The sequence below is a fragment of the Pteropus vampyrus genome, unplaced genomic scaffold, assembly GCF_000151845.1.
Source record: "Pteropus vampyrus isolate Shadow unplaced genomic scaffold, Pvam_2.0 Scaffold50, whole genome shotgun sequence".
Lineage (NCBI taxonomy): Eukaryota > Metazoa > Chordata > Mammalia > Chiroptera > Pteropodidae > Pteropus > Pteropus vampyrus.
The window spans coordinates 9,484,618-9,499,989 of NW_011888831.1; the positions used below are offsets into that span (position 1 = coordinate 9,484,618).

Here is a 15,372-nt window from a genome sequence, read left to right on the forward strand (position 1 = left end):
CAGGTCTGTCTGGTGGGGGTGAGGAGGCGAGGTGCAGAGAGGGTCTGGAAAGGCTGGTGTGTTGGAGGGAGGCCACTCTGGAGCCTATGTCCAGCCCAAGTTCACTGACGGGGTCAAGAGGGGTTAGGACAGAGACGGAAGGGCAGAGGGACGTGAAGTTCTCCTGTATGGTTTTCAGGTCTAGGCAGTGTTTTGTCTCCCTCTTTTCATGCCACATGCCTGTGGTCCAGGGCAGTGTCATTCGGACCGTGGCCTGTGACCCGTTAATATCTCATGAAATCATTTACGAGGCTGCGATCAATAGTCTTCAAAGATTTAAAGTAGAATAGAATATAGAGTGTACACATTTCATCAAGGTAAGTGTTGTGGCACAATCCTTTATGTATATGTCACCTGCGGTTTTTGACCTGTCGGGTCTGGTCCTTTCCTGAGCTCTCGAGGAGCGAGATCTGAGTGTCGGGGAAAGGCAGAAACCACGCAGCCACTTCCACAAGACCAGCTTTTAATATGACCGTGATTGGAAGCACAAATAAATAAACGCCAGGGAAAATGGAACAACCAAACCAAACTGAACCTCGGAACAGCAAAACCAAAAACCGGAAAACAAAACAAAACAGATCTCTGACAGACAAACAGTAAAAGCCTCCGAAAGGAACAGAACCAGACTGTACAAGCCATGTCACAGGGAGAGCAGAATGACGTGGGCGCCATGGATGAGTGCTGGAGTCACCCAGGCCACCGTGCCTCCATCACAGACACTGGGATGGGAGGGGGTTGGCCCTGGTTACCCCGGTGGTCTAGCTCGGGGAAAAGGGGTTTGTGGGCAGGTTGAGAACCTTCACATACGACACAAAGACTGGACGTCGTCGACAGTTCTGTGGCTCCCCTCTTGATTGTGCAGTTGTGATTCCAGTGTGGCCTCATGGTGACTTTGGGGCTGGAACCTGGTCTTGCTGTGAGGCTGCAGAGTGGCTGCCAGAAACTGCATGGAGGGGTGTCATGTGCAGAGACAGACATGGAGGTGGCGCCGTGAGAAGTCTGAGCATGCAGGAGCTTTATACATCTGGCAGTGAGATGTGATGGCAGGTTGGTTCTTGGACAGTTCCAGAGTATGACTCATTTCTCCTAAGAGGGACGCATGGCGGGGCCCAAGGACGCACCGTGTCGGACGTGGCCGTAGCGAGGTTTTTGGCAGATCGTTTGCTGTGTGCATAGGGGGATCTTGCTTCTTTCTGTCGTCAGGGGCCATCCCGCCTGAGCCTGCTGTCCCCTGTCCTGGGTCTTGGGCCTTAAGGTCTGTTTGGGAGGTGCTGGGTGGTCCAAGGGCTGTCAGCAGGCAATCTCCTCCAAGGTCCCCAGGGCCGTCTGCAGGGGCACATTCACAGTGTGGCTGATGGTTTCAGAGTGGTTTGGCATCGTGTCACAGGTGCTCTGGAGGGAGGGGGAAGGTATTTATATTGATTCAGCAAAAATTCATCACGATGCTACTGGCGGCCATGGGGGCCATTCTCTCTACTTGTGGGTTTTCCTGGGACTCTGCTCCTCCTGTCCCAGTCATCCCTCCTGTCCCAGTCATCCCAGGCACTGGCTTGCTGTCTTGGTGCCAATGCCTCTAGAATCCTCGCTGTTGCCCACCTAGATGCCCTCTGGGGTGGGGAGAGGCTCTGCGGTGATGAAGTTTAGTAGCTGGTTTGACCTCTCCTGGAGGTCCCCTGATGTGCCACCTGAAGCTACATCTAAGTGAGATCTAGCTTTGGGGCTAGATGGCCCCTATCCTTGGAGGCCTCCTTTGGAGGCCTACCAAGGGTGAAGGGGTACAGCCTGTGGCTAGGCTGAAGGAGGTGGTGCCCATCTCTGAGGTCAAGCTGGGATGGTGGAAGTCCCCGACAGCCAGAACCAGAGTTGGTCACAGCTGCCCAAAGGATCTGCAGGGTTTGGCTGGGTCCAGGGAAAAGTTATCCTGGGTCCCTGAGCAGGGTGTGGCTGAGGTGGCTGTGAATCTTCAAGGAGGTTCCCAGCCTTCCCTGGGCTGCGGCAGCAGGGGAGGCCTGGGGGTTGGAGAGCTGAGAGACTAGCCAGGAGGTTGTGCCAAGAATCTGGGGGAGGTCTGATGAGGACGGTGTTGTGGGAGGAGGAAGGGATGAAGGGGAGGCTGTGACTCCGAGGCATTTGAAAGCAGAAGGGAAGTTGGGGTAGGGAAGGGAACCTGTGCTTGCTGAGCACTCACTGTAAACTAGGCAATGCTGATTGCTTTACAGGCTGACCTCTTTTCGACCTTTCCTACCCACGCTCCCCTCCCCACCCACTACCCCCAGGTCCCTGTGTGATGAGGCAGATGCTCGGGGAGTAAGTAGCTCGTCCCCAGGTACAAAGCTAAGAAGCTTTGAGACCAAAGGGGTGAGGGACTTGGGATCCAGCCAGGTCAGCTCGGTCCAGAGTCTGGGCCCCTTCCACACTGCCCCTCCTCAACAGAGGCTGTCTTCTGTTCAAACCGAAGCTGCAGGGACCTCAGGGAATCAATGCAAAATTTTCAACCTAGGAGATCGGTAGAGAAATAGCGGCTGGAACAGAAATGGAGCCAGTGATTCTTGTACCAGACAGCCAAGACCAGAGCCCAGGAGCAGACTGAGTTCAGGAAGGAGAATGGACAGCCATAAAGAGGGGCTGCCTCTCTGGCTCTAGGAAAGCGAGGCAGAGTAGGACAGTGGTTAGGGGGGCTTTATGTCCAGCTCCGACATCACCAGCTGCATGGTCTTGGTCTCTGGGCTTCATCTGCCTTAAAATAGAAAATGGAGATAAAAATAGACTTTTCCCTACAGTGACTGTATGGCTGAAATGACATGGCACTCTTAAGGCACGTAGCACAGTGTCTGACACAGAGCAGGCATTCAGTAGTCAGCAGTTATTATGGGTACTTTGCTGCTACCAGCGTCACAGGCCCTGAACCCTATGTCCCCCCTTCAAATGGAGTAGAGTACCAGGGATGTCCCAGCTTGCATTTTGCCAACCTGGGGACTAAAAGAGTAGACCAACACAAGGCTCTCTGGTTTTCCCAAGGCCATTAAATGAGGTGAGTAGCCCTCTGGCCCATGAGAAGCTGGACTGGGCTAGGCAGGACCTACCTTTGGAAGCATCTTCTAGTACCCATTGCATCCATGGCTTACTATCAGGTTTTGGGATGAATCTCAGAGATAGGCGAGAGGCTCAGTCAGTGTGTCCTTGGATTTGGGAGCTGACAGGGTGCCACAAGCCATGGGAAGGTGTTGCCTCTATAGGTCGGAGGGGCAAATCAACCTACTGTGCATGAGCTGCTCTTACCACGTTCTCATCGTGGCTCCCTTCGTCCTCTTCTTTGCCCAGCAGGTCTAATAGCTTCTCTTTGATCAGCTGCAAGAAAAGCAGGAAGGAGTCGGTCAGGCTGGGAGAATGGTGCAAAAGTAAAGAGACCTCCTTCCACTCAGCTTGGCTAGGGAACCGCGAAGGCAGTGACTACCTGGGCTGTGGCTGGACGAACCATGGCAGGAGCCCAGCCCGGCCGCCAGCTCTAGGAGCTGCTGCCCAGCCTTTGGGTTGAGATGGGATTTTGGTGCAGAGATGAGAGTTTGGAAGAAGTCACAGGAGAGCCTTGTCTTGCAGGTAGGGATTGTTTTCTCTTGTGAATGGAGAATGTGAATAAGAAGTATGTGCTGGCATGGCTGGCTCCCTGTTTGTTCTCAGGAGCAACCTGGGAGCCCCTTTCTGAGGCTGGGCCTGGGGGACAAGATTACTCATCACTTCCTAGGCCTGACATCTCCACAGTTCATAAAATCAGAGCACACGAGCTCATAACATTATATTCTTAGCAGCAAAGGGTAGTTATTATTAAATGTTACCTGGTATGATTCAATTTCCATAACTTTGTACAGCTTCTCACAAAAATTAATAAACAATGAAGACTAATACCTGGCCATGGGATGTGGTTTGGGTTTGGGGAACAAGGTCACCATGCTGAGAGGCCAGGTGTGAGACTCTAGGGGACCTTGTTCACAGGGGCTTCCAGCCCTCACAGTGACTCCCTGTGACCAATCTTTGCCCATCGCCGGCCCTCTCAGAGAGGCAGACACGGCCCTGTAGGCTGTTTGCTGGGCTGAGACTTGCATGGTTCTAGGGACCACATAGGGGCTGGGTGTGCCTTAGGAAATCTGGAGCCCCTGGAGCCAGCTGGGTCTGGGGAGGTGCTGGTGGGAAGGCTAACGGGCACCATGAGCTCTCAGGGCCAGAAGCAGCTGTCGGCTGTCTGAGAAGCTTTCGGAGGCTTTTTTCCCGCTGCTTCTTGAGTGAGACATCTCTTCAGACTGTTAACAGCCAGAAGTGGCTGGTGTGCCCTTGCTCCTCTCAGGACTGGTGAGGCTTGCCCCTTACCTCCTCATCCTGCCTGGACCACGAAGGTACCGCTCAGATGACAGGCCACCCAGAGGGCAGGTGTGTGTGGCATATGTGTGTGTGAATGGTGTGTATATTTATGAGGAGTGTGTGCATGTGTGTGTGTGTGATATATATGTGAGTGTATGTGTATATGTGTGTGGGGGCGTGTGAGTGTGTTCACATCGTATGAATGTGTGGGTGTCACCACATCTGGCCTAGCTGTGGAAGGGGCTCAGAGCTGGCCTCAGCCCGATCTCATCTCCTCCTCCTCATCCCTTTCTCTCCCTCCCTGACAGTGTAGAAAGCCCATGGCTCTTCCCTGTAGGACTGTGGCTTCCGTCTCACTTTCACCCGCCCCTCCCCCAGGCCAAGGGCTTGGTGATAGACAATATCCATGGACAGGGAAGAGAAAGCAGGTTCTGGTGGAGGGAGGCTGCCCTCTCCCCCATGCTTTGGTTCTGGACATAGGGGCAGGATAAGGGCACCTGTATATGGTCAATTCCCCATGAGCAATCCCAAATCTTACCTCATAAATATAATCAAAGAGCTCTAGTATTGTGAGGATACTAGCACCAATAAACAATCCCATCTGACCACCAATATCACCTAGAGAGAGAGAGAGAGAGAGAGAAAAGACCAAAGATTTGGCTTTACTCACAGTGCTTCCAGGAAGGGGTGAAGACACTAAGTACTCGGGAACCAGACCTTCTGAATGGTTCCCCCTCCCCTGGAAGGCCAGGCCTTGACGAGCTCTTCCCTTAGTGCACAGCTCTGAGAGATGATGGTTTGCAGTACCCAGTGGGGATGGGAGCTAACCTGAAAGCTTATTGTTAGGGCCTAGAATACACCTCATAGGCTAATAGGCTTGCCAGTTACATTCAGAACCACACTGACTAGGCCTTGCTTTGACTCTGGGCTGGAAATATAAATAAGATGTGTGTGGTCCTTGCCCTGGTCAAGGGCACAGTCTAGCCTGGGACACACATGTCGGGGGTCTGGGAACAGTGGCACAGAAAGCTTCCCCCATGCCTGGTCTAATCATGACATGGGGCCCCTCTCACCCTTGGGATAAGGCCCCTCACCCTTAAGAAGCACCCCTGTCTCCCTCACCTAAAGGTAAATAAATGCTCAGTGTGGTTTCTTTCTAGGGCAGGAATCTTGCCCTGGGGTGCGTGGGCCCCCTTGACCAAAGTTCTTCTAGATTGGTCTTCAGATCTCCCTGCATCAAACTCCTGGGAGACTTGTAATCAGAGTAGACGCCTGGACCTATCTTAGGCCTATACAATCAGGATCTCTGGGGTTGGGGGTTGGAGAGTCAGGATTTTTAGGTTCCCCAGGTGGTTCTCGGGCCCATCAGAGCTTCAAATGGTCACAGAGTTCCTGAAATTGAATGAAAATGCTATGTGTGTGTACCTGGACATCTGTAGTGGGAGAGTTCATATCTTTGAAGCTATTATCAGAGTCTCCAAGGGGTTGTGATCCCCCAAAAGCCTCAAGGTGCTTTGCTCCATTGCTCTCTGGGGGTCCAAGCTTAGAGGGGCTACCAGCTTGCAATGTGGCTTTGATAGGTCCTGACCTTCTCAGTAGCTTTTCCTTCAAAGAACACTTGATGGTGGAGGTGACTCGGGAGGGGGCTGGAGGAGATGAGCTGTGAAGTCCTTCCCAGCTGTAATCTCTCAGACTGGGCTGGGGGGAGCGCCGGGAGTGGGGGGTGTTGTTGGCAGTGGGCATATAGTCCTACTGGAGATTCCAGGCTGACTTCTTGGTCTGAGAACTTTCTGATGGGTACATCTGCCCACTTCTCCACTGTTACAGCCGGGAGGAGCCCAACAACCACACCCCCAGATAAACAAGCTGAGATGGTGGGGAGGGGGCACTTCTTGCTGGTCTCAAAATGGCTCCCCTTTATTCCTCCTCTCCCCCAACGGTCACTCTAATATCCTTAATGGAGGCTTATTGGAAAGCGCACACCTGTGTGCACGTCAGGTGTGAGTGTGTACTTATGTGTGCATGCAGTGCGACTGAGTGTGGCATGTAAGCCAGGGTGCTGTGCGTTCACATGTTTGTGTGGAAGCAGGCAGCACGTCTGCCCATCAATGGCTTTATGTAGGTGGCTATCTATGTACAGGATAGGTACACCGAATGTTTCTAAGCGTGTGTGAGTGTGGCTTGGTGGAGGTGGGCACAGTGTGTCTGGGTGTGTGGAACGTGAGTAAGCACGTGTAGGTGTGAGTGTGTGTGCATGGGCAGTCGTACGTAATGAGTGCGTGAGTGCGTAGGCTTACAGTAGATGTGCACGTATGTGTCTCTGTAGCTGAATGGCTTGCATGTGGGTCTGTGCAGGTGCACACAAGGTGTGTGGCTCACCATGGTGTGTGTATGGCTGTTGAGATGCAGTGTGCATTGAGGTGAGGGTGGGCCGCCTGGCAGTGAGATGAGGGCCTGACCGGGCCTGGGAGCCGAGGGTTCACACGCGGCACACGCTCTCATCATGGAGGTACAGATGGCAGCATGCTTTTTTCAGCAGGCTATTCTGGGTGGGAACAAGATGCTGGTAATATGCTCATTCTCATATCTGATGCAGAGAAGAGCCGTCCCTCCTGACAGATTCAGAGATCAGGCCTTCCTGGTTCTGTGCGTGTGTGTGAGTGTGTGTGTGTGTGTGTGTGTGTGCACGCGCGCACGCGTGCATGTGCACACACCTATGTGGGGGAGCAGAAGAAATGGGAGGGGAGGACGCATGTCCTGAGTCTTCTTTAGGAGACAAAGGTGGCAGGCAGGTGATGGACCTATATCTCCGGCGCACGGCCTCTACCTTGGGCCCAGGATGCGAGTCTCGAGGCTCAGTTCCTTCGGCCACAACAGCCTCCGAGGGGTGAGTGACAGCTACTTTAACCCAACTGGGACCCAGCTGTGGCCCCAGCCTCCTGGGAGAGGTGCAGAAATGCTCAGACGGTGCCTAGAAATACCAGCTGGGCCCTGGTCTCTGGCCTGGAGGCTGTCCGGATATCAGAAACAATTCTTAATGTATCTTTTGCGTGCTGGGCTTTCTCGCATCGAACCATCACAACAAACGTTTAAAGTGAGTTTTAGTAGACCCATTTCATAGTGAGGGGAAGCAGCTTGCCCCCATTCTCACAGCTGGTCTTTCCTCTATACTTCCAGGTAGAAGGTGTCCGTCCCCTTCCCCCCGACCCCTACTCCCAGGATGACACTCTCATCTGGTTCAGCTCACGTGGACACCAGCAGCTATTCTTCCTTGCAGGGACGGGCAACAGACCCTTTCTTGAGAGTGAGTGGGAGCTGGGAGGAGGGCCCAAGGGGCATGTTTTCTAACCGTCCACCCTCAGGGGTCTTGTGAGTTTTGCGTTGGGCTGTGGCAGGGTTGAAATGAACTCGCTGCATCCATTACGTGCCCATGGGGCCAGGGGAGCTGATGTGAACTTGTATGGGGTGGCCGTCAGGTTTGTAGATATCTGGGGACAAATAGCCCTTCTTTTGTGTTTGACAAAGGACTCAGTTCAGGGGTGACACCTGGCCTCTATGCAGCAATGTTGCTTTCCAGGTAGGCGGTCCACTGGGCACCCTCACTGTGTCCACCACCTGGGGATCAACCACAGCTCAGCCCTCTGTCCATTTAATAGCTCTTTCTTCCCACCACAGCCCCAAGGCTGACTCCACCCTGGGGATAGAAGGCTATGGGTTCCAAGGGGGCAGCTCTGGAAAGGCCGTGAGAGACCGTTAGCTCACCTGCCTCACTGTGTTGATGGGGAAATCGAGGCAGCATGAATTGGGCCTAAAACCTGCATCCCACTGAGTTCTTTCCATTCTGGGACGGGAGGTGTGCAAGGAGAGAGGGAACAATTAGTGACTATCAAGGCTAGACTCATTGGGAGGCTTCTATATCTACCTTTCTGCCTGCCACTCACTTGCCCATCCCCACTCCCTCCCACCCCTATACGATGTGGAAATTTGTGCAATAGATACTTCGACTTACCAAGTAAGGCAGCAACTTCATACGCCTTCTTCTGTTCAATTGTCTCGTAATTGAGAGCTTCGAAAAATATATCCAGAACAAGGATGTTCTCTCTGCAGAGGGAATGTTCAGTACCATACATGGTTAGAACCATCGAGATCCACAGGGACCATCTAACACAGCTGTCCCATAGACTTGAACTGGCCCGAAGTTCAAGCTGGTTAGTGGAAGAGGTGGGGCTTGAAACCAATAGTCCCAACTCCCAGCCCAGTGCTCTTCGCAGGACCGGAGGCACATATCAGCTGTCCCCCTTTGCCCCTTATTTCTCCTTCCGTCTTTGGATGCTTTCCAGGAGTCCCACCTGGCCTCCAGGTCCTTGGGCCTCCAGAGGGTCTGCCTGTGTCCTTACCTGCAGGTGAGCTCAGGACTCTCTTGACAAGGCTTGCCTTGCCTGCCCCAGCTGACATCCCCTGCTCACTCCTGAGATGTCCCCAGGTTCCTAATGGGATTAACAACAAGCTTCTCCTAGTGGGAGGTCCTACCCTGGCATTGCCAAATCAGCTGCCAGAGCCAGGGAGGGTTTTTGGGTGCAAACCTACACGTGGCTAGGGGGTTTTCTGGCAGAAGCACTCTGGTTCCCTTTTGCTCCTTGGGGCAGGTATGTTAATGAGACACATCTTGGCAGGAGAAGTTGTTACTGTGTGCAGAATATCTGTGTGCAGAATAGGCAGCAGGACCTGGCTCCTCCTACAATTCTCCATCTCCTTCCATGCTGCTCACAATGCTTTCAGAGCCCCGGTCCCAAACCCACTGAATAAAAGCAGCCAGGTTTGTAGATATCAGCCCCAGGATGGGCTTTGGTGACTATGATGGCAGGAAGAAGTGGCTGGGGAGAGAGGATGCCCCTTTCTCCACACAGGGCTCTCCTAGGTACCATTCAGAGTGTCACCATCTCTTGTCTGGTTTATGGCAACTGCCTCCTAACAGGGTCCCTTCTGCCCATCTGGCTTTCCATCCATCCTCTAAACTGCTGCCTGAAGGATCTCTCTAAAACTGCTAAACTAATTCAAATTAAATGAAATCACAGTTCCGTTCCTGAGTCACTCAAGCTACATCTAAAATGCTCAATGGCCACATGTGGCTAGTGGTTACCATGCTGACCATCACAGACATAGAACACTTTATCACAGAAGGTTCTACGTAAGAGCAGTGGTCTAAAATACAAATTTGAGCCTGTCACCTGTCTGAAGTTCTCCAGCGGCTCCCTGTTCTCTTAGGATAAATTCCGCTCCTTGCCCAGCTCAGCCTACAGGGTCCTGTTGCTCAGACATGGCTACCTGGCCCAGCGTCCCCTTGCAGTTCTTCTGTCTGTCCTGTGCTGATTCCCCCTCCTGAACCTCTGCCTGGGACACGCTCTTCTCCCGTGTCATTCATTCATTTATTCTGTAAAAACATATCTTTTGAGCACCAGCCCTGTGCCAGACACTCCACAACAGAGAACAAAAAAGAAAGGTTTCTACCCTTAGGGAACTTTCAATCTAGTGGGGCAGGAAATATACACATGAATATAGAATTACGCATGGTGGCGAGCATCATAAAGGAAAACATGAGTGCTTTGAGAGAAAAATAATCGGGGACCTAATTTAACTGTCTGAGGAAATGACATTTAAATAAAGACCTGCCTGATGAGGGACCAATTAGATGAAGAATAAGAGGAAAAGCATTCTAGGCAGAGGGAACAGAATGTACAAAGCCTACCTGGAAAACTCCTATACATCCTTTAAAACATTCTCTGAAGTTTTCCTTTACTGTGTCCCCATTCAAGGGGCAGCCAACTACCTCCCTTATTGCCTGAATCAGCCTTTATAGCATTCAGTTGTGTAGTTGCCTCCCCACCAGACTGTAAGCTCCTGAAGGGCAGGGGCTACATCTTAATCATCTTCGTCTTCATATTCTGAGTGTTGAGCACAGAACTTGGCACACAGCAGGTGCTCAATTAATGTCTGCGAAGTGGAACTGCTTACTTTTGCCCTCTAACTCGATCGCTCCCAGTTTCCTCCTGATCCATATCCCCTTCCCAACTCCCCCATCCACTATGCCCACTGAGCTTACGAGATATATTTTTCTGATTTGTTAAATTTCTTCTCGAGGTACTTGGCTGATGTCTTGCTGGGGATCTTCACCATGGAGAGCTCTTTGTTGTATCGGGTCAGGTTGCAGGGTGTCCTGCAGAGACAGTAATTACTGTCCTTTTCCGCCAGCAGACCTGGAGAGGAGAGGGTGGCAGGGCTTAGTCAGGTATGGGGACCAGGACCTCTGGGCCCAGAGTAGTTGGGCTGAGCAGCAGAAAAGTGAATCGGGAGGAGGTGCCTGCCCAGGTTAGTGAGGGTGTGGGGCTAAAGAAAGAAGGGGACCTGGGCTTTCGCTTTAGGTTGCAGGTGTGACCTCTCATAAAAAAAATGCCCACGCTTTCTAGGTTATTCTTGGTTCTGTTTTCCTTCTTTTTCTGATATGCCACCCTTTCAAATTGTTGAAAATTGTTTTCACTGACAGGCCACCCTTTAAAATTGTTGAAAAGGCACCACTTTTGGAGAATGGGCTCCAAGGGGGTCCCAGCCCCCTCAACTTCCCGGGGCCACCTTCTCTGCTCCTAGCCTCAGGGTTCTCATCCGCAAAGTGGGCCCCCTGTCAAAGGCAAATGTGGGTGGACCGTTTTATCCAAAGCCCAGGGCTCTGTGGGATTCCCTCTGGGACTCCCTCATAGCCAGCCCGCACCCCCTCTGCCTGCTGGGTTAGGACCCAGGCAATGATTCGTAATTCCTCTCCCTGGAGGCCACCTCCCAGCATCCGGAACACTTTTCTCTCTCTCCTCTCCTTTCATTTAGGACCAGGTGGTTGACAACATCATTTCCCTCCCTCTCTTTCCTCTAATCATTGGTGTTTTCTGGCTGCCCATGGGTTTTATTGATTCTTCACTTCAAGGAGAGACTGAGCCTCTGCACACGTCAGAAGTCACTCCCTCTCCTCCAGGCCTCCCTACTCGTCCTCGTGGAAGCATCTGGACATGTGAGTCCAGAGTTGCCCCTGCTTAGCTCCAGCAGTGCAGCTGCTGAATGAACTTGAGTCCATATGATTTAAAAATTTTCTCTGCTTGTCTTGATTATAAATCTGGAGAGAGGCAGTCCTGTGGAGTGGGTTTAACTTTGGGCTTGCGGCTTATATGTGTGATGTCTCTCACTGGCAGTTTTCCGGGCAGGGCTGGGGAGAGTAACCAGCAATGATTCCAACCAGCAAACATCTAGCAGGCCGGGGTGAGAGGAGGAGAGGCAGCGCTTGGTTCCTCACACGTGCACATGTGACATGTATACCAGGCCTCTTCCCTCCCTTCCCCCAACCCCCCCCCCCCCCAGTTCAACGGAGCATGCAAAGACTGGCCCGCTTTGGAGTAATCTTGGCCTCCCTATGTGAACCACCCCAGCATGTGCGGGACAATATTACCAAGCTCTTTTGGTGCCATTGCCCATCCTCCCTCATCTCTGTCCCCTCCTCTGCATTCTTCAAGGTCCTCCATTCCTCTCCAAATCCACTCTTTTCTCTCCACCTCTCTACCTCTTTGCTCTCTCCCAGGGCCCTTTCCAGCCCTCATCCACCCTGCTCTCCATCTCCCTCCCCTGCTCCTGCAGCCATGCCACCGTGTCCAGCCTCTTTCCCTTCACCCTTCTCTGCTTTCCCTTCCACTTGATCTCTCTTCCGCACCCAGAAGGTCTCCGAGGCCTCCATCTCAGCACCCTCCACCCTTCATTCCATCCGTTCCCCAGTACTGACCTAGGGCAGGCTCTGCGCACTCCTTGTGCTGCTCAGGGGTACAGAAAGGGGCATCCCCTGCAAAGAAGGAACACAGGGAGAGGTACTCAGGCAGCAACGCCTCCCCTCCCGGGGCTGGGGGAGGGGAGTACAATCTCATTACTGGGGAGGAGCAGCAGTCTGCCAGTGGACAGTCAGAAGGAGGCCCTGGATCAGGGCAGCGGATGGATGCAGTGTACCCAGAACCAGAATGTTGGCTTCTGATCTGCTCTGTGACCTTGGGCAGGCAAATATGGGTCCCGCCTGGCTAACTTCTCCCAGATTGCTATGCAGGGGCAACGAGCTCATGTGGGAGGTAGGAGAGAAAGCCTTGATGGCTGAAAGTGGGCAGGCAGTGGCAAACACCTACTAGGTTCTGGGCATGCATCAACATCCTTAACCCACACAGATTCCCTCTGAAGTATCTGTTTTACCCACAAGAGATGAGGCCTAAGTATCTTGCCTTCTCAGGACACCAGAGTGGCAGTGATGGAGGTAGCCTTGGAGCCCAGGTCAGTCTGATCCTGAGACTGGGCTCTTTCTATCACAGCACCCTGCTGTATGAGAGGAGGTCCGTTTTGTAAGTTCCTTTTTGTTATGCCCTTAATTCCACATTAGCAATTGAGATGCCAGTAATAGTGTCATGGGTGGAATGATTAAATCCCTGCTGGTCACCCTTGGCTCAGGTTCCATGGGGGAAATCTCAATGGCTGCTGACCCAGTCTGAGCAACAGACAGGTAACGCCAACTACTGCTCGATTGCTCTTTCTGGCATGTCTTTGTGGAAATCTGGGACCTTTTTTTTTTTTTTACTTTTACCAAGTGCTAAAGTTAAAGTTCACCACAATGTCTTTCCCTTACCATTTCCTGAAACACTTTTTCCAAGAGCTGAGGAGCTGTCATGCTCCCTCCTTTCCAATAATAGTAATTTAACGCATGTTTCCCTTTCTGCATTGTCTGATAGGCGGCTCAGAGGCAATTTTAAAGATCGGTAGTTCTAATCTTAGATTACTAAATAAATTACTGATTACTAACGAAATAATTCAGAATTTAGCTAGGAGGATGTTCATTTCAGCATTAATTATAGCAAAAAACAATTGGTAATGAACTAAATTTCTGATATAAGGATTTAGTTAAATATAGTTAAATAAAGTATGTTATAAACATAAAATAGTAGCCATTAAATATGATAGCAAAGTTCCTGGCACATAGTAGGTCTTCAGTCAACGATACTTTTGGTTTTCTCTCCCCATGTACTAACACGGCCACCACTGACTTCTGCAGTTTACAAAGCATTTTTTAAATCTCTTAGTCTAATTTTATCCTCATAACAACCAATGTTTGTGTTTTAAAGATAATGAGGTAAGAACAGAGAGGTTTAGAAACTTGGGCCAAGACACACAGCAGGTGAGTAGAGGAACCTGAATAAGAATCCAAAGCCCCTGCCTCCAGCTCGTCATCCTTCCATGATGCAACACCAAACTTTCTGCCTTAATTAACCCTTGCCACCTGCAGCTTCTGCCTTTGACATGCTGACCTCCTCTAATGAGATAGCCGCATGCACTATTAGTCTGATAACAGAAATGTCAGCATATGCTTATTATTTGCTGGCAAATGGACTTTTGCCTCATTTGAAAGAATGCTGGACATGCGGATGCAAGAAGAGAAACATCTGCATGAAAGCAATAAACATCTGGACATTTGAATGTGTACCATACCAGGATGCAAGACTTGCAAACATCCAGATATCTGGACACTAAACTCTAGGAGGAGGTAAGAGCAGCAAACAACTAGTGAACATATTGAGCACTGGGAGGAATATTCCCCAAACATCTGGATGCTTCTGGATACCAGGGTGCTGCCTTGGTTGCTGGAGTGGATGTTTCTACCTGCCCTCTAAATGTTTGGGCACCAAATAACAGTCTTTATAGAACAATATCCCTTTGGATCCTACTGGAGTGGGGAACATGTGTGAGAAATGCAAAGAAAGCCCCAGGTGGTCCCTGTCAGGACGTTGAGGCCACCCTTCCCCTGGCACTGACCTGGCATGTGGACCATGCGGCAGTTGCAATTCTCTACAATGTAGCGAGTCTCACAGTCAATCCTACAGGCGGTGATACTGTAAACAGGAAAAAAGTCGAGTCCCATCTCTGCGGATCGGCACTCGCCCCACGGTGGAGGCAGGTATGTGAGCTGCAAGACAGGAAGGTGGAGGCAGCAGTCAGCCCTGGAGGTTCAGCCTCCACAGACTTAGTGGCTCATTCATTCACTTATTCAATCAACAAACAATTATTGAGCATCCACTACATGACAGTCTAAACTTCACTGACCTCACAGACCTTCAACATCTGGCTCCAACACCATTTTTCCTAGCTTACCTTTTATAATCTTCCCAGGAATAATGCTGATCTTCTTAGTCTCTTACACATGACACAGGTCTTCCTACTTCCATGCTTTGTCATGTCCCAACTCTTGGAACGACTCAGTTAAATTCTACCCTCTTGGCTTGAGACATTGGGACCCCAGACCTAGACCTGGAGGACCAAGCCTGGAGGAAAGTTCAGGATGGAATGGCCTTAAGCATAAGCCTAAAGTGTCGTTTATGATCCTTGGCCCTGATTAGAGCAACTCTCCAGTGTCATGCTGTGGCTAAACTCCTTTGGGGAAGATGTCATTCTTATTCTCAGAAGTCCGATGACCATAAAATGTTCCAACACCTATGGACTTGCCTGCTGGGGACAGAGAGGGTGAAGGATAATGGAGCCGATGGGCCAAAGGTTGTTGAGCATTTACTATGTGTTAAGCCCCAAGCCAAGTCCTTTACACTTTTATTTTTTTTAAATTGAAGAATTAAAAATACAATAAAATGCACATGTTTTCTGTACATAGTTCAGCGAATTCTGAAAAATGTATATTCCTATGTAACTATCACTTCAATCAAGATATAAGACATTTTAAATCAGTCTAGAAAGTTGCTTCCTATCCCTTTCCAATCAGTTCCCCACCTGCCCAGGCAATCACTGTTATAGATTCTGTCACCATAGGTTGGCTTTGCCTGTTTTCAAATTTCATGTAAATAAAAGTTTGCACTACGTGCTCTTTTGTGTCTGGCTTCTTTTGTTCAACACAATGTCTATTACACAAAGTAA

The 15,372-nt window shown here is 50.8% G+C and overlaps 1 protein-coding gene across 2 annotated transcripts in view; it reads right to left on the bottom strand.

Annotated features, from left to right (window-relative positions):
- Positions 1 to 485: 485 nt before the first annotated feature.
- Positions 486 to 15,372, bottom strand: part of ASIC2 (acid sensing ion channel subunit 2) — a 1,014,799-nt gene continuing 999,912 nt past the window's right edge. The window contains exons 5-10 of one of the 2 annotated variants that reach the window (XM_011360042.2): positions 12,206 to 12,262; positions 10,493 to 10,646; positions 8,402 to 8,493; positions 4,931 to 5,010; positions 3,319 to 3,387; positions 486 to 1,431 (exon numbers count right to left, since the gene is read on the bottom strand). In XM_011360042.2, coding sequence (XP_011358344.1) covers positions 1,330 to 1,431; positions 3,319 to 3,387; positions 4,931 to 5,010; positions 8,402 to 8,493; positions 10,493 to 10,646; positions 12,206 to 12,262 — 554 coding nt within the window. In that variant the 3' untranslated portion in view covers positions 486 to 1,329. The remainder of the gene's footprint in view (positions 1,432 to 3,318; positions 3,388 to 4,930; positions 5,011 to 8,401; positions 8,494 to 10,492; positions 10,647 to 12,205; positions 12,263 to 15,372) is intronic. The other variant, XM_011360041.1, reaches the window with a different exon arrangement.